The sequence below is a fragment of the Salvia hispanica genome, chromosome 6 (assembly GCF_023119035.1).
Source record: "Salvia hispanica cultivar TCC Black 2014 chromosome 6, UniMelb_Shisp_WGS_1.0, whole genome shotgun sequence".
Classification (NCBI taxonomy): Eukaryota; Viridiplantae; Streptophyta; class Magnoliopsida; order Lamiales; family Lamiaceae; genus Salvia; species Salvia hispanica.
The window spans coordinates 581,669-598,344 of record NC_062970.1 but is presented as its reverse complement, the minus strand read 5'-3'; the positions used below and the strand labels follow the sequence as shown (position 1 = coordinate 598,344).

The 16,676-nt window shown below is 36.4% G+C and overlaps 4 protein-coding genes across 6 annotated transcripts; 2 read left to right on the top strand and 2 right to left on the bottom strand.

The window, feature by feature from the left end:
* Window positions 1-1,770: 1,770 nt before the first annotated feature.
* On the bottom strand, window positions 1,771-5,352 carry LOC125192698 (stress-response A/B barrel domain-containing protein UP3). The gene is made up of 9 exons (XM_048090325.1): window positions 5,144-5,352; window positions 4,931-5,048; window positions 3,983-4,110; window positions 3,340-3,479; window positions 3,161-3,229; window positions 2,916-3,054; window positions 2,691-2,753; window positions 2,562-2,605; window positions 1,771-2,008 (listed from the first exon to the last, which is right to left on the bottom strand). Exons 1-9 carry the CDS (start codon window positions 5,268-5,270, stop codon window positions 1,922-1,924), a joined length of 915 nt encoding a protein of 304 aa, XP_047946282.1. The 5' UTR covers window positions 5,271-5,352; the 3' UTR covers window positions 1,771-1,921.
* Window positions 5,353-5,955: 603 nt separating this feature from the next.
* Window positions 5,956-10,021, top strand: LOC125196430 (bystin-like). Of its 2 annotated transcripts, XM_048094944.1 has the most exons (11): window positions 5,958-6,364; window positions 6,678-6,804; window positions 6,920-6,971; window positions 7,074-7,401; window positions 7,651-7,730; window positions 8,403-8,450; window positions 8,654-8,800; window positions 8,909-8,981; window positions 9,077-9,152; window positions 9,496-9,575; window positions 9,685-10,021. In XM_048094944.1, the coding sequence occupies exons 1-10, from the start codon at window positions 5,999-6,001 to the stop codon at window positions 9,573-9,575; spliced, it is 1,377 nt and encodes a 458-aa protein (XP_047950901.1). In that variant the 5' UTR covers window positions 5,958-5,998; the 3' UTR covers window positions 9,685-10,021. The 2 variants fall into 2 exon arrangements, with proteins under 2 accessions (XP_047950902.1, XP_047950901.1); XM_048094945.1 differs by lacking the exon at window positions 8,654-8,800 and having other exon boundaries at window positions 5,956-6,364.
* Window positions 10,022-10,287: 266 nt separating this feature from the next.
* Window positions 10,288-13,133, bottom strand: LOC125196994. 2 transcript variants are annotated; one of them, XM_048095683.1, is made up of 5 exons: window positions 12,977-13,133; window positions 12,239-12,484; window positions 11,225-11,356; window positions 11,017-11,133; window positions 10,288-10,861 (listed from the first exon to the last, which is right to left on the bottom strand). In XM_048095683.1, the coding sequence occupies exons 2-5, from the start codon at window positions 12,482-12,484 to the stop codon at window positions 10,517-10,519; spliced, it is 840 nt and encodes a 279-aa protein (XP_047951640.1). In that variant the 5' UTR covers window positions 12,977-13,133; the 3' UTR covers window positions 10,288-10,516. The 2 variants fall into 2 exon arrangements, with proteins under 2 accessions (XP_047951640.1, XP_047951641.1); XM_048095684.1 differs by having other exon boundaries at window positions 12,971-13,114.
* Window positions 13,100-16,539, top strand: LOC125193275 (flavin-containing monooxygenase FMO GS-OX-like 4). The gene is made up of 6 exons (XM_048091045.1): window positions 13,100-13,104; window positions 14,826-14,919; window positions 14,997-15,079; window positions 15,152-15,287; window positions 15,393-15,500; window positions 16,423-16,539. The coding sequence occupies exons 1-6, from the start codon at window positions 13,100-13,102 to the stop codon at window positions 16,537-16,539; spliced, it is 543 nt and encodes a 180-aa protein (XP_047947002.1).
* Window positions 16,540-16,676: the final 137 nt, after the last annotated feature.

Genomic DNA, 16,676 nt, shown 5'->3' with positions numbered 1-16,676 from the left:
ATCTTTCCCAATCAGTCATAAAATGATTATTTAACATTACTCTTCACATATATATACATCAATTTGATTAAACTATTTAAGAAAAGTCATAACTACAACTTGGTCAATACTACAAATAAAACCCCTCTAAAATCAACAACCCATTTTCTTCACAAACAATCATGGGGGGTAATTCAGTCATTCCACTTAAAATCATTTGACCTATTTAATATAACAACACATTTTCTCACATATCTCACTCACATTTTGTCTCTCTTCTTCAAAATTTTGTTATATTATGAAAAACCATTCTCCCAAAACCCCATTTCTGCTGATCATTCTGATCTTCCTCGCCATCGACCGCCTGTCCGATTGTCGAGAACTCCCTGCCGAATCAACGGTGGAAGATTCTTCATCATCAAGATCTCTTTCAACGTTATCATGGCATTTTCCGGCAGCAAGTCCGACAAGATCAAAAAGGAAAGAAGATGAATCAATTTACGGCTCCTCAAATCGAGAAACTCCGGGAGGGCCGAATCCTCTCCACAACTGATCTTTAATTGGTGTCTTGCAGAAGTTCAGATAAGAAAGTTTTTGTAGAGATTATAGTTGTGTTTTTGAGGTTTTGCTTTCTTCATGTAGAGATGTTGATATACAAAATATAATACTATACTTATTTTATTGTTTCGTAGACTAGCTAAGAAAAAAAGTTGTCATGAATTATTGTACTAGCATGTATAGTTGATTTAATTTGTTTGAATCATTGCTACCATTCTTAGTTCAAGAAATGAAGATTCAATCATTATTTTTCATGTTATTTATTGATTTGTTACGTTATATGGCTAGCCTTATGTTTTGGAGGTTTCATATAATTGAGAGAATTTTCGATGTAAGAAAATAAGGGTCTTAAGTTCTTAACTAAGCTTCTTGTTCATATTTTCAAAATTAATGTGTGATTTGTATAGTTTATTAATTATAATAAAAACAAACTAAAAATCAAACCTTTAAATCAACTAAGTTTGATGCAACATGCATCAAATAAAAAATGGCTTTCATATAGTTGCAGACAGTAATTAACCTTGATAATATGATAATAGCTAACCAATGTAATGGGAGTTATTAGTATAATTTTCAAATTGTGATTAAGGTTGTTGATGTGCAACCACTCTCTCTATTGGAGGAGGGTGACAGAGAATGTCGAGATGTGTGCTGTCAATTTGCCTCATTTTCGGGTTTCTTAATTGTTCTTCGTTTGCAGTGATTTTGGATAGACCTTTATTTTTGTCTATACGTTGATTTTCATGATTTTTTTTTTGTTTTAGAGTAATTCAGTATGATGATAATAGACAATAACAATTGGTGGGATCGGAAGGAATAATTTTGCAAAACTAACACATCAGATTAAGTACTATTCAGCTACCAATCAACACAAATTTCAGAACTGAATCAGATACATTTATCGATGGTATAAATAATTGGGTGTAACTAGTTGTCTGATTTGTTAATTTGGTTATATAGTTACTAGTCATGGTTTGAGGAAATAAAAAATAGTGAAATTACAACATTGAACGTTTCTTGTCAAAGTCAAACGGTGGCATAATATTGATGTGGAATCTAATTGGAAAGTAAAATTAGTGTATAATAAACTATATATGTGGGTCCATAACTTGACTTGCATTAGGCATCATGCCTCCCCTATTTATGAAATAATTAGTGATAAACCTATTTATATACACTATGGCTTGCATTAAAAAAAGTAACAGACAAAAACAGATAGAACATGCAAAAATATTTTTGCCAAATCAAATTAGGCAAGCCAAGGCTAATTATTATAAAATCAGCACAAATATAATGCTTCAAAAATATTATAGTGACAATCCATAGTATTTTGAGTATCCGCGTTGTGGATGCTCTGAAGAGTATATGAAGGAGACTGACCTTGCTACATAAGCTCTTTGCCAACAGGATCTACTGAAAAATGCAAACATAGAGCCTTTCGAATGAACGGCGCGAATTTGGATTCCCAGATCTGTTATCAGGCACCAAGAATCATAAAGTTGTACAGTGGAGATGACAAGAAAAAAGAAACATTGATCAGGAATATCATCTTTTTCACTTTATTTCAAGTTTCATAACAGAAAGTAGCTTAGGAAGGTTATCTGATAGAGATAAAGCGGTGGAGACCGGATAAGTGGCTGGACAGTGCAGAAAACACAGAGAACGGTGAAAGGAACAAAGACAGAATACAAATTGCTAGTATAATCTGAATGATAGACAAACAGTTATAGACAAACAGTTAGTCTTTTTAGGCTAATCTTAACCACCGTCCCTACAGAAAACTGATCTGTATCATTATCTCTCATACTTCATCTTTCCATGTTGTATTTTGCTAACAGGGCTCATAAGCATTTTATGCAAGCCCACAACTATAATCGAACGAAATCCTGTACTGAGTTTTAACTCTCACTATTTATAATTCCCAGTAAATAAAGTATGTATGGGTGTGTATATAGTTAGGTATTGAAGAAAAGAACAATTATTCTAAGGCCAACAAGATATGAAGAATATAGATAGGTCCTCACAGTATTGTATTCTGAACTGCTCATGAAGATCTCGAAGGCCTCCACTGTATGAGTAATAATAATGGTTAGAAATTTACAAGTCACATAAAATTGCTTTTGAGTTCGTGCTGAGAAGGAGTTGTGACTGACCTGACCGGAACCTCACTACCACCCCGTGAGTATACTCCACATTATCCATTTTCATATTAGCACCTGCAAAAAAGTACCATTGCAGCATGATAATGAATAAGACCAGCAAAGTAATGCAAGTAATGTCAACGGCTCTGAGAAGTTCATTTAGTTAGTTATATGAGCTGGGTCATACTGATTTTATCTCTTAAGAAGCTAACAAAGATATAGGCTCTTAGAATACACCTTTGGTAGCTTGAACAATCAGAGAAGGAAAATCCACTGTCAAGTTTGCAAGAGAAGTAATTGCATCTTCAGCAGGCCCACCCAGAGAACTCTGACTAAATTCCACAAGTATCATTAGCTCGACACCGTAGTTGAACTCCTATCAGTAAAATTACACATAGAATTACTTGAAGTAAGAACACTGAAAGCGGGTGCTCTAATCTCAGAATTTGTTTCAAGAGATGAGCATAAATGCGACTTCTGACCTCTCCCTTCCGGAAGATTGGCAGGATATCATCTTCTACTTCGGACTCGTAATCAAAATTTATAAACCCCTGGGAACAAAAATCTCTTAGATTAGAGAACATGAGATAAGATATGTTGTCAGCAGGGCTTTAAATGAACAAATGGATTTGAGATATTGGTGTTTACATGTTAAGCATACATGGCAGTAAGGCATCACATGTTCCTTGAGAACTGTTGTATAGAAGGTGTTCTCGTAGAATTTGGCAAGGTCCTCTTTCGTCTGGAAACGCATAAATATGGCATGGGTGAATTGCTCGGGATTTTGATCACATATGCGTCCTACAAAAGATAGAAACTTCAGAGAAAGATGACAACAGTTCATATAACTGAACCTGTACGGAGCAGATGCAATGTTTCGTGTTTAAACCTGGGAAAATTCTATAAATAGTACACAAGCCAGAGAAGGGCGCTGAGACCTACTGAAATTGAATTTACATAGACATAATAAAATAACTGCAATATGTCCATATTGTCTAACAAACATGAAATATGACAACCATTCTCCTCTAAATACCAACAGACAGAGAATGGCATCAGAAATTTTGGCAACAAACTGCTGTTTCACTTTAACGAAACATACTTTTCAGTTTTTAGCATCTCACATGAAAGTAACGAGAATAAGAGACCGTTCAAAATCAAAATTTGGTCAAATTCTTGGTATAATAATAATGCTGCATAAACTGATAAGAAAACTGAATTGCTTAAATATGTTTGTGTTACTATAAGATACTCTCAAACGGATTTACAGTTAATGATTTATTGATCACTAAAAAAAATATCACCTAATGACATGGCAACAATGCCTCGCATTTGATATTGAGTCGTGTAAAGAAAATCCAGCATGTCTTTCTCTTCCTCTTCAGACAAATCGTCCTTTGCTTTGACTAGGCATATATGTTCAACCACTTTTCTGCAAGGAGCAGCATATTAAGGATGTAGTTATTCATTCTTATAAGAACGAAGGTTTAACTCAAAAAATAGTATTGCAAGGAGCAGTATATATGAAGGATGTAGTCATGACAACTTTAATTATGATCAGTCAGTCAAAGGTGCTACAGCATTAAATGGAGCATTTTGCCCACTTATGGGTGAATGTCAATACTGGCGGAGTGCAGTTACTCGGTATATAGACAAAACATAATTTTAACAGTGAAGCTTCCAAATGAATTCCTCACAAAATATGATATGCAAGTTTCAATCATGATAATTGATGTATAAAAGTGTTCCATTCTCAAAATATAACACATGAGATAAATGGTTAATGCACGCATTATATCTATGAAAATAAAACACACATGTATTTTTACCATCATGTTATCCGTTTTGATACATCTCATTTGGGGAATTTCTCATCTACTACCCTTGGTTATCTAAGTTCTTGCAGACCTCCTAACAGTTTAAATTCCTATTTATCATAACTTTTCAAACAGTTGTATCTGAAGCAGAGGAACATAACTACACTACCACATGTAATACTTCTGAATTTCAGCAGCTGTGGACTTCTTTTCACATGTATTCACTGCATATTTTTATCATTTGAAAGTCCACATTGAAGAATTTGAGTTTTCATTTTTCACAAAACGTGCTTCGTTTTTCTTTTATTTCTTATTTTTCATACTGTTACTGCGAGCGAATGTACTTTCTTCACAAAGTTCAATAAATTACCATGAGAAATAACAGAACCAAATCCAGCATAAAAGTAAAATAAGCATTCTAAGCAAACAGATCACCTCTTTCTCTGTGCACCAGCACCCGAGATTCCTTCTTCTACAGCTGAAACTACTACATTCCTCCTCCCCTTTACAGCACAATCGATCAAATTCCCCCTCCTGTCTACGAACGAGGAAACTGAATGCACAATTTTCAAACCGGCAATATTCAATCATGAATGCAGCAAAACACAGAATCTTCAAATAGTATAAGGAGCATATTGAATTTCTCACCGCCGCTGCTCCTAGTATACTTCCGCTTCAATCTCGATTGCGAAGCTGCAATTCCTAGGGTTTCCGATCGATTTCCTCGGCGCGAAGGAAGGGTGCGAGGAGAGAAAATCTGGCTTAGAACTTGCATTTCAGCTCGAATTCAGTAGCTCCCTCTCTCTCTCAAAACCCCAAATTGTTGAGGATGAAGGATTGCGGTTGGAATTGAAAATGGGTGGACTGAATAAAACGGTTATTTTATTCCAAGGCGCCATTTCCATTTCAACTAATTCCATAATTTTCACCAAAATCAAATGGCATAGATTGATGATATGATAAAAAAAATACAGTATTTTGATTTATCAATTTTTTCAAATTTACAAGTTATCATATTTATGATACTAAGTACTATTATTTTTGTATTTTATGTTATTAGACTAAAATTAATTTGATCGATTCCATAAAAATAATTATTTCTCCATGTTGCTGATGCTAATAGTATCCCTTAAAATATTTATAAAATCAGTAAGACACGATTGTATCCCCACTTGATCTTCGTCACAGCGTGTTCAATTGATCCTCATGTTTAATTTACAATTGTATGCTCATGAAAATAAAGAAGAAACGCAAGAGCAAATAGCTCGTCACGAGACGTTAAAACTCTTATGATGTCTCGTTACAAGCCATCTCCATTTACGTTTATCTTATGCTCATGAGCAATTGTAAATTTATAATTATATAAAAAGAAAGTAGAAAATTGTGTCTAACCACATAAGAATAGGCCCAATAACCAAATAAACTAAAAAAAAAAAAACCTATAAAAACCCCCTCTTTCGTTTTAGGGTTTAGGGTTCTGATTTTTGTTCACCAACAGCAACAATGTCGAAGAAACGGGAACGCTCGCGAATCACGAATCCGGAGCCGTTCTTGCCGCTGGGCTCCGACGCATTCTCCACCGGAAAGAAGCGGAGCAAGTCGCCGAAGCACCACCAGCTGGAGGACAAGCTCGTCCCCTCGGCCGTCAGCGCTAAGATTCTCAAGGAAGCCCGTCTGCAGCAGAAGGAGGTCCAGCGGGAAGAGGAAGACGACAACAATGTCGCTGACCACGACGCTGCCAATAAAATCGTATTTCCCCAAATTCACGGCCGCAAAGACGACGAAAACTACGATGATGATGATGATGACGTCGACAACTTTGTAGGCTTTTCCGAGACGCAGAGTCAGTTTGCCGAGTTGAATTTCGAGGTTTGATTTGTTGTCTTCCGTTTATGTCTGTTTTCTGCAGTTGTTTTACGGCTATGTAGTTGATAGGCGATTTTATTGATATGGAGATGGAATCTAACAAGGATGATAAATAAATTTTTGGATTGTGGAAAGATGAGAAATTTTAGATCAGTTTATGAGTGATGGGAGATAGAGAGAGTGGAAAGCTTTTGGAATTAAGTAAAAGAGGAGAGATAGAGAGATTGTCATTGAGGGATTAAGCGAAAAGTAGCAAAATGTTGAAGAGGTAGATGAAGCTATCTTGTGGTTCTAATTGTTCTCTTATGATATAAAGGATGATATTAATGAGGAAGACGAAAGGTTGCTGGAGGCCTTTCTATCAAAAGATGATCGCCCTGGACGAACATTGGCTGACATCATTGTGAACAAGATCAAGGAAAAAGATGCTCAAGTTTCGACTGGTATGAGTTTAGATTTGAGGACGTGCTTTCTTTTTTTAATGAAACGATGTATCACAATAATATTCACCTAATGAGATATCAGCAAATTTATTGTATTGTGTGTGTTTGTGTGTAGGAACACAACCTATGCCGAAATTGGATGACTCCATCATTGAGCTGTACAAGGGGTATGCTTATAGCCTACACTGGTCACGAAGGGCATTGTGATTTCTGCTCGTCTTTCCCTTGCTAATGATTTTACTGAGTTTGGGTGCATATGTATTATGCAGGGTTGGCAAACTGCTTAACAAGTACACCTCGGGCAAGATGCCCAAAGCTTTCAAGCATGTACCTTCGCTGCAATTCTGGGAAGAAGTGTTATACTTGACTGAACCTGACAAATGGTCACCAAATGCAATGTATCAAGCAACAAGAATCTTTGCTTCTAATATGGGTGTTAAGAAGGTCGAACGGTTCTATAAGTTTGTTTTGTTGCCCCGTGTGAGAGAAGATATTCGGAAAAATAAGAGGCTGCACTTTGCTTTATACCAATCGTTGAAAAAGGCTCTCTATAAACCTGCTGCTTTTAATAAGGGAATCTTACTTGCACTGTGCGAGGTATGCTTTTGCTCTATGGTGTGGATTCATGTTTTTAGTTTGGTTGGTGATTTAGATTTAGCATGGTTTCATAACCTTTGAACAATTGTATTTTCATGTTCATGTTTATTTGCTAGATTTTACTGCATTGTTTGTCAGTATCTAGAAAACCTAGATGCATTTTTGGGAACGTTTCTCAAGAAACATGAATTTCGTTCTGCATTTTTGGATCTGAATACAAACGGTGATGCCTTCTGTGTTCTTTTCCAGTCAAGGACATGCAATTTAAGGGAGGCTGTCATAGTTGGGAGCATCATTGAGAAGGTTTCTATTCCTCCTCTTCACTCTAGGTAATATTTCATCCACCGTTATCATTCTTTTAAAATGCCTTTTTCACTACTTGCTACAGTTTCACCAAAGAGATTCATGAACTAGCTAAAATTTCACAATGAACAAATAAAATGGACACCGAATATGTCAAACTCGAAAATTACTAAAAGATTTATTTTTCCTGTATCTCACAGTCAACCATGATAATATTTGGAACAACACTCTACGCATAGTAAACATCAAGAAAACTTAAAAGTATCATGTCTAATATGCACATTTCAATACCTCCAATGCCTCTAATTTGAATAATTCAACTCAGTAAAATGAGATGTTGAAATGTTTACCCATATCATAGGTTGGTCATAGGACATAGATAACCTCATAAACAAACGAGACTTAGAAGTAACATGACATTTAGCTCATAAATAAACGAGACTTAGAAGTAACATGACATTTAGCTTGATTGGACTAGCTACATATTAGAACTTGTCTGAGCTAGCATCAACATAAAAGTTTGAGTTTCCTGACATTTGGAAGATGGCTGTACATAAACCTGCTGACTGCTTTATATAAAAATGTATAACTCCTTGTCAACTGAAGTCCCTTGACTGGTTCTCTAATTTTTGTAAATCTATCTACTGATAATTTTTCAAAATTCATTTATTGACATGTTTCTCTATGACTCATGGCAGTGTTGCATTATTGAAGCTTGCGGAGATGGAATACTGTGGTACAACAAGGTATACATATATGCAAAAAACACATGGAGTTCCATAAATGCACATCACTTTCAGGCGAAAATAATAAATATTTTACTAGGTGTTCCTAGAACTATCTGCTCACTGAAAAATCCAATTTATTGATTGCAAAAGATCCGTTTTTTATTATCTATTTCTTTTCATTCATCCTTATGAAGACAATTTGACTTGTACTTCCTGAGCAGTTATTTCATCAAATTACTGATTGAGAAGAAATATGCATTGCCATATCGTGTCCTTGACGCTTTGGTTGCACATTTTATGAAATTCTATGATGAGTCCAGAGTAATGCCTGTTATCTGGCACCAATCACTTCTTGCATTTGCACAGAGGTTAGTTCCTCTTCTCGACATTTCCCCTGAAAATGACTTAGTTAATATTTCCTTTTGATTGCATATCGTAAATCTTGCCAGTGTTGCTTGATTAAACAATTTGTGCAGGTACAAAAATGAATTAAGAAAGGTGGACAAAGATGATCTCAATGCATTAGTTGAAAGGCAAAGACATAAACTAGTACGATCATCAGCTTACCTGTGGCATACTGATCTCTCTTTTTTTATTTAATTCATGAGTTTGTGATACGATCTTCATTTTTCTGTATTGTGCAGGTTACACCTGAAATACTGAGGGAATTAAACAATAGTCGCAACCGTGGGGAGAAAGAAAGTGATCCCATGTCAATATATATCCTTCCCTTCTCCTTCTTAGTATGAGTTTTATATTTGTTTGAAACATGCATGCTAACTCTCTATTCTTGGTGCTCATACCCTCCATCCTTTCTCATGGCTTAGAATCATAGTTTTTTTGTTAGGAAGATGTTTTCAATCTTTATGCTGTAGATGAAGTTCATTAGACTAGTGAAATCCTCCTATATGCTAAATGAGTTATGTTTTTTGTGGGAATGTCAGTCATAATAACTTGTAAAACAGTACAGCTGGTTTTCCTAATGATATTTTACTGCATATACAAGATTCAATAATTCTACCTAGTCGCTTTTGCAATTAAGTGTTCCTTAACTCCTTAGCACCAACCCCTCTGTCTGTAGTCAACAGAACAATTCAAGAAGACAGGTTTGATATTCCAGATGTACCAATGGAGGAGGATTAGGTATGCTGCAGCTATTATTTCTTTTAGTTACGATCAGCTTCATGTCTCAAGTAGTAATATTTTTCGTATCTCAACGATGTTTCCTTATTTATGTGAACTGTTGATGCAGGCAGTTCGGAAGTTTTGGAACAAACTGCAGAAGCTCCACCTTTTCAAGATATTGGTATCGGTACATGTTCATCTAGTGCGGTTTTCATTTTGACGAGTGCATACGCCAAAATGACCTTCATTTTTGCAATTTTGGGTTCGGTTGAAGATCAGAGATGCAGTTGTTAGGCTAGGTGCAAAACTGATATTTTTGTTTGAAGTAATGTGTTACCTTGTTTTAATGTCTTCTTTTGAAGATTTCTTTTGCTTTGGCTTTTCTTTTTTTCTTAGGTAAAATGTATGATTTGGTTATTGATATTAATTTGGGAAGGAGCAATATATGTTTATATAAAAATGTATGCCCTTTTTGTTTTTAATAATTGAAGTTTAATATTACTATTACAAAGTCTTGGAAAATAGCAGGAAAGCTACCCGTGATTAGTAAAATGGAGAATGTAAGTAGAATATGAGATTTATTTTTGGTAATTTTATAATGGATTTTGAGTGTTAAAAGTAAGTGGAATGTGTCCGTATATCAAAAGTGGAAGGTAAATAATTATAACATTCGAAATGAAGAAAATTTTCCAAAAATATCTGAACATTTTTCAGTGAAGGGGCAAACAACTTGAAAATAACATAATGTTTTATTTATACAGAAATTTGAAGTAAAGTACAAATACAATTCCGAAAAATAAAACACAGTATTTCTTCATTCATGAGTACAAAAGACTGAAATATGAGTGTAGGGATCTCAACAGATCAATCACAAAAGTATATCACCAAGAGAAGTCATTATCTCCTCCAACCAACCAATATGAGAGCAGTAGCTGCACATCCAGTAAGCATTTGATTCATTATCCCGGTCCGCGAAGAGTTTGGAAGAGTTCCGGAAGATGCGCATTGGTAAGCTTGGTCCTCTTGCTGATCTCGTGCTTCTTCTTCTTCGTCTTGGGCTTGGGAGGCATGCCATGAATCTCTGCAGCAGCCCTCCTCTTAGCGGTGTTCGTAGCAGGTTTCATCCCGTTCTTCTGAAGATCCCTCTCGATATCGAGCATGTCGCGAGGGAGTTCGATCCCCTGGAACAATTGCTTCAAATCATCATCCACCGTGATGGAAGCTCTAGGATCATTCGGGTATGCTATGTCCTCTTGTGAATCGAAGTTGGACAGCAACCAAATTTCGCCAGAACCTTTCAGAGCCTAGAAAATGCTAATGATCAGTAGGCCTTTGTTGAGTTTTCAACAAAGAGAGGAATATGCAGTTTAGAAGAGGAACACAGTGTGATGCATGAAAAATGCAACCCAAAGCAGCTCAAATCCCTAGCATGATTTGAAGTTCCTGTGATGAAGGTTACCTGTAGATCATCAATTACAGCTGTGTACGAATCTTTGAGATCTACAACAGCAATGCCCTCTGGACGCGTCCGAATCAATTGAAGAAGATCAGTCTTAGTTTGCAACTGATGTTTGGACTGCAAATGAATTATTTGAAAAAAGGTAAAGGTCAGGTGTGGAGAAAAAGGTGTGATCTGACCAAAGGCAAACAATTATATGTGACCTCACCTTATAGACGAACCGCTCTCCATCATAATGCACTTTTGGATTGTTCCTTAAACTGTCAAACACGGCTTTATTCCCATTTACATCCACATAGCACTCTTTATTTATTTGATCAGGAGTCAAGGCATCCCTCCTCTGAACATGAATTGTTTAAGTTAGATGTATTAAACTACTGTTGATCAGCACCACTCTTCAACAGTGAATAAACTGCAATGAAACTCTTAGGTGTAAAGGAACAGATAAACTGATTGGAAATAACTACAGAGTAGTTTGTTAAGAAAAAACAACAAAGGTGTTAGTGTTCAGATGGATTCAGCTGAAGGAAGTTCTACAACTAATCAAATGAGCAAAAGTATGAATCAATTCTCAGTATTATCATCACTCATGCCAGAAAATAAGAACGTGATTTTAAGAATTGTGGACAAAACAGTTCAACCAAGATTCATATATAATAGAGACTGCAAAACTATAAGCACAAAGCTACAAACATATTGCTACAATTCCTAGTTCCTAGAAGAGTTACTTAATGCCAAACAGATCAAAATTATTAACTGTTTACACCAACACAAGTGAACAAACATCTTATGAAAGCATTAACCAAACAAAAAGATATTGCAAATCATTTACATATATGTTTTGAATCATAGGCCAGTTTTTTTATGGGAGAACATTTGTAGTAGCAGAATGGAGCTCTAGGTATTGCTAGACAGTACATACTATTTATAGATTGCTAGCTTCTATAACAATACAGAAATAGGACAGAGCTAGGATGAAAGAGGTAGATACTCTCCTATCGCATATAAAATAACTTATACTCAATCCCTAGCAAGCAAATATGTTGTTGTGACTAATTGATGAGACATCGACCAAGGTGCATAACTGAAGCAGAATGATTTCTTGCATGTATTAACATATTATATGGACAGCTGAAAAGAATTACGATATGCCATTGTTATTTGGTTGCATCTAAACCCAAGTACAACGTACTCAGCAACGAGTGGGAAACAGATACTATACCTTAAAGAGCAAGTTGATAACACGTTTTATCTGGGCCCCTACAGGAGCTTTCCTTATGCTATTTATTTCTTGAAGATGTTCTGTATTTTCCGAGAACTTGGTTGGAGCTGCAGCAGACTTTGTATTTGCCAAATTTGACGTGCTTAAGGGCATAGACCGTGCTTTAGTATTCCCTGCTCTAGCTGCTGTGTTACCAAGCGTTGCTTGAGATTTCTCTGGCTGTTTTGGATATTTCGAAGACGCCATCTAAAGAAAAAACAAGTATGCACATAACTGTCAAATGTCAAAATATGTAACACGCAATCATAAAACATAGCCAACAATATTCAACTCTACTACTCAATCCACTAAAAAAGTGTCATTGGATGAAGAAACCAAATCTATATCTATGTACTACACCGAAACCACAGCCGCTTCTTTTTTCCCCAAAAATATGTAAGTTTATTTTCATCAAATAAACACAGGCAATATGAACAGGCACACATGACAAAATAAAATTATCTAGGTTTTCATCGATTGATTGATCACGAGGTGCTCGATCAATTAAATAAAATTATCTAGGTTTTCATCGATTGATTGATCACGAGGTGTAAAATCAATTAAATAAAATAGGCAACAATATTGCAGAGAATAGATCGTCAATTGCAATATGGATCGAAACTTGTACATATATATGCAAAAAAATGCATATACACAAGATATAAATTGAAAAGCAAATTGGAAAGGGTGAACTTTTACTAGCAGCACAGGGCCTCGGAAGTAGAATCTATTTGTCGGCGGCGCAGAGGATCGGCGCTGGTGTGAGAGCTACGGCGGCGATGTGAGTCGGATGTTTGTATCGAGAGAAAGGCGTAGAGAATAATGAGGTCAGATTTTGAGAAAAATATGACTTATATTTATAACTGTGGAAATATAAAACACTAATAAAATAAATATGGAAATAAAATAAATATGAAAATAAAATAAATGGGAAATCAATGATTAAGATTATCTGGGAACAAACTTAGCTTCGCTAATGCAATAAGGGGACCGAATATAAAGCCACGAGCCTCAATCCCTTAGTTGAATCTATTAGAAATGAGCCATTTTTTATTCCATTTTTTCGACTACAAATACCACATCCCATTATTTACATTTCCCACACCAACATCTTATCTTCTCTCATTTTATCTCAATACACTTTCTCTTTCTAGTACATTATTAAATATCTTCCAGTAGCGATTCCGTCGACGAAGTTATAAATCGAGTGGTGCAGCACGTGCTTGCCGGGGCGGCACGACGTCGTGAAGAAGCGAACCAACGAAGATTTGCGTATTAATATTTTTGGTTCTAATAAAAAATTAAAACAAAATAGTGATGATATGGAAATGAAATGGAATGGGAAGGCCATATGGGAAGGCCCTTCCATTATGGGAAGATAGGCCCATTGGCTAAATGCCGATGTAGAATGGGAGGGCCCTTCCATTGCTAATGCCCTAAACCTCCACATTACAAAGTCAGAACACATCATCTCCCCCACTGAAGCTCAATTTCTCATAAAATCAACACATAAAAAGATTCAAAGAACAATTCGTTGTCAAGATAAATGGTTTATAGGTAAAAAAAATCTGAAAAACAGGACCACACAAGAAACGAAATAGGCCACAAATAGAACACATGTCTCTAACAACTGCAAGAAGACAAATAAAGTGGAAGAAAAATGTACCAACAACGACAGCAATGTTCTTACTTTGGTAGCGCTCAACGAACAAATCAATGGTGCCACTGAAAACCTTAGGCCATCCGCATCCCTGTCTCTTAACCGTCTCAATACCGTCTCATCCCTTCACTATTCATGGGCCCACTGTACTTTTCACTCCATTTCTTAACTGAGAGATAACACTTGTATTCTTCCATCTCTTAACCCTCTCATTCCTAAACTAATTCATTCAATTTCATTTTTTATTTTTATTTTTATTTTCAACAAATTCAATTAATAAAAACACACTTTATTAAATAAAAAAAATTACTCCCTCAATTCCATAGTAATAGAGTCATTTTCCATTTTAGTACGTTCCATAGTAATAGAGTCATTTTTCTTTTTAGTAAAAGATAACACATTTTTCCACACATACTTTACTCTCTCTTACTTTTTTCTCTCTTCATCTCTCCACCTTTTTCATTTTCCACTTTATTCTCCATTTACTTAACTCACCTTACACAAATTTTCTTAATCTCTCCATTACTATGGAACGGAGGGAGTATAATTTAAAATCTTAAAAAAAAAAAACACATAATTAAAATCTTTAATAAAAAGACATAATTTAAATATTTTACTTTTATGTAAATTTATTAGACTAAATAATTACAGCCGGATGTGACCATCCATTAACTCCCTATTAACTTTAAATAACTTCCCACTAACTTCAAATAATTACCTACTAAATTAATAAAATGAAAATATAGGAGTATCAATTATCACGTAATAATCTTCATTCATCTATTTTTAAAAGAATATTTCTCTTAATTCCCCCAAAACTCCCCTTTTATATATTGTATAGATACGCATACTAAATAATTAGCATGCTAAATAATTAACATGCACAAGATTTGCGAAAGAAGTCCATGTTGCATCTAGATCAGCAGAAGTAGACAAAATCGGAAAGTTTCCGGGGCATGATAACATTTGGCTACATTCAATGGTTAAGCCAGATTTAAGTCCTTTGAGTTTATGTTTGGAGAACCTCCCAACACTATGCTGACATAACAACATCCGCAGATCAAAAGCGTTCACAGAGATGGCACAATGGCTTTCCATGACGGAGATAAAACCATCGCTGATGTTATCCTTCACTGCACGGGGTGAGTCATGAACACAAGTTATATCATCATTCTTTGTTCGAATACGTGTTTGAATCACTTCTGATCTTGCAGGTATAAATTTTATTTTCCTTTTCTCGAGACGAACAAGGCTGTGACTGTGGAGGATAATAGAGTTGGCCCTCTTTATCAGCATGTTTTTCCTCCTACATTGGCACCTTGGCTTTCATTTGTTGGTTTGCCATGGAGGGTAATTTGCTGTTTACTTTCATATACTTTAGCATATGTATGTCACAAATTCTAAAACTGAACTAAATAGAACCTAAAACTCAATTACAATTACATTTACATCCAGGTTGTGCCCTTTCCTAAATTTGAACTCCAGAGCAAGTGGATAGCTGGAGTTTTATCGGGACGGATTACACTGGAGTCGACTGAGGAAATAATCTGCTTAAGAAAATTTGTTCAGATAATCTGGAGAAACAATCAACTACCACTATTATTATTTCCTCCAACTATCAAAATGTGCATAACGAAAAATAAATAAATCAAGCACCAAAAGCTTCCACCCTACTTTATTATTAAGAGAGATGTGTGAATTACAAAATTTGTTTCAGCTTTGATGGGACAGAAGAACCGAAGAGGTGAATTTTCTCCGGCAAACCGGCAATAACGGGGTTTGGAGGAAGGTCCAGTATTCTCAGCTAGAGAACACCGACGGCGAATCATCGTGCTTGAAGGTAGCGCTGCCATCTACCTCCTTTCCCCTCTCGTTTTCTCTCTGCCATTGTTGCCGCCACTTTTCTGCTCACCTACATTTATACACGAATTATACAAATAGAGAAAATAGAGAAGGAGCAAAACATAGTCACTTCCTATGGGGTTGGTATGCCGGAAACCGCCGGCTGCGACTGCTTCTCTTCTACAACCAAGCACTCCTCTCTTCCAATTCACTTTGTTATCTGTCTTTTCCATATGAGATTGAGTAGATAACTGAAGGAAATTTGGAAAGAGAATTATAAGTACCGATGGATCCATTCTTCCACATACTCAGTTTTATAATAGCAGGAAAACAAAACTAGTGGAAGCCATTTCTTTTAATATAGTACTTTTTTAGTGGAATGACTAAGAGCATCTCCAATGGTCGGCTAGCGACCGGCTAGCCGATTCTTCGCGCTGGCCGATCGGCTAGCCGAACCATTGGAGGCGGCCAGCGCGAAATCGGCTAGCGGACCGGCATGGGGTGGCCGTGCCGATCGGCCAGCGCCAATTTTCGTTTCTTTAAAAAAAAAATGAAAACCTATATATAAGCGATTTTAGTTTCATTTTCATTTGCACCACTTGTTTTAACGAGTTTTCTCTGCTCTGTAACTTTACTGTACAAGAGCATCATCGAGGCGATGGATCACAACAACGGAAGTCCAAGCCCAGCGACGAGTGGATCTCGAGACTCCAACGGTACCTGTGGGATCTGGATGGGGGCAGAAGGGCCCGGGGTTTAACGTCCCTTGGGGGCAGTTGATAGGGATGATGGCCGGTGCGCCGGGGGATGCAAGGGGGGAACCGGTGGGGGTATGCCGGGGGGTATGCCGTGGGGGATGCCGGGCGGGGGGCAGGGGAGCGGCGGGCAGTCAGCGCC

Bases quoted from the DNA above. Each gene is read 5' to 3' on its own strand.
- LOC125196430 (XM_048094944.1), top strand. From the start codon at position 5,999: ATGTCGAAGAAACGGGAACGCTCGCGAATCACGAATCCGGAGCCGTTC. The intron at 7,731-8,402 runs GTAATATTTCAT...GACTCATGGCAG, and splicing joins ATTCCTCCTCTTCACTCTAG to TGTTGCATTATTGAAGCTTG. The intron at 8,801-8,908 runs GTTAGTTCCTCT...CAATTTGTGCAG, and splicing joins CTTCTTGCATTTGCACAGAG to GTACAAAAATGAATTAAGAA.
- LOC125196994 (XM_048095683.1), bottom strand. From the start codon at position 12,484: ATGGCGTCTTCGAAATATCCAAAACAGCCAGAGAAATCTCAAGCAACG. The intron at 11,357-12,238 runs GTATAGTATCTG...ATTCATGTTCAG, and splicing joins TTATCAACTTGCTCTTTAAG to AGGAGGGATGCCTTGACTCC. The intron at 10,862-11,016 runs GTAACCTTCATC...AGCATTTTCTAG, and splicing joins CTGTAATTGATGATCTACAG to GCTCTGAAAGGTTCTGGCGA.
- LOC125192698 (XM_048090325.1), bottom strand. From the start codon at position 5,270: ATGCAAGTTCTAAGCCAGATTTTCTCTCCTCGCACCCTTCCTTCGCGC. The intron at 5,049-5,143 runs GTGAGAAATTCA...TTGTGCATTCAG, and splicing joins GTATACTAGGAGCAGCGGCG to TTTCCTCGTTCGTAGACAGG. The intron at 2,009-2,561 runs GTGAGGACCTAT...GCCTGATAACAG, and splicing joins GCAGTTCAGAATACAATACT to ATCTGGGAATCCAAATTCGC.
- LOC125193275 (XM_048091045.1), top strand. The intron at 14,920-14,996 runs GTTAAGCCAGAT...CAACATCCGCAG, and splicing joins ACATTTGGCTACATTCAATG to ATCAAAAGCGTTCACAGAGA. The intron at 15,501-16,422 runs GTTCAGATAATC...TTACTGTACAAG, and splicing joins TAATCTGCTTAAGAAAATTT to AGCATCATCGAGGCGATGGA.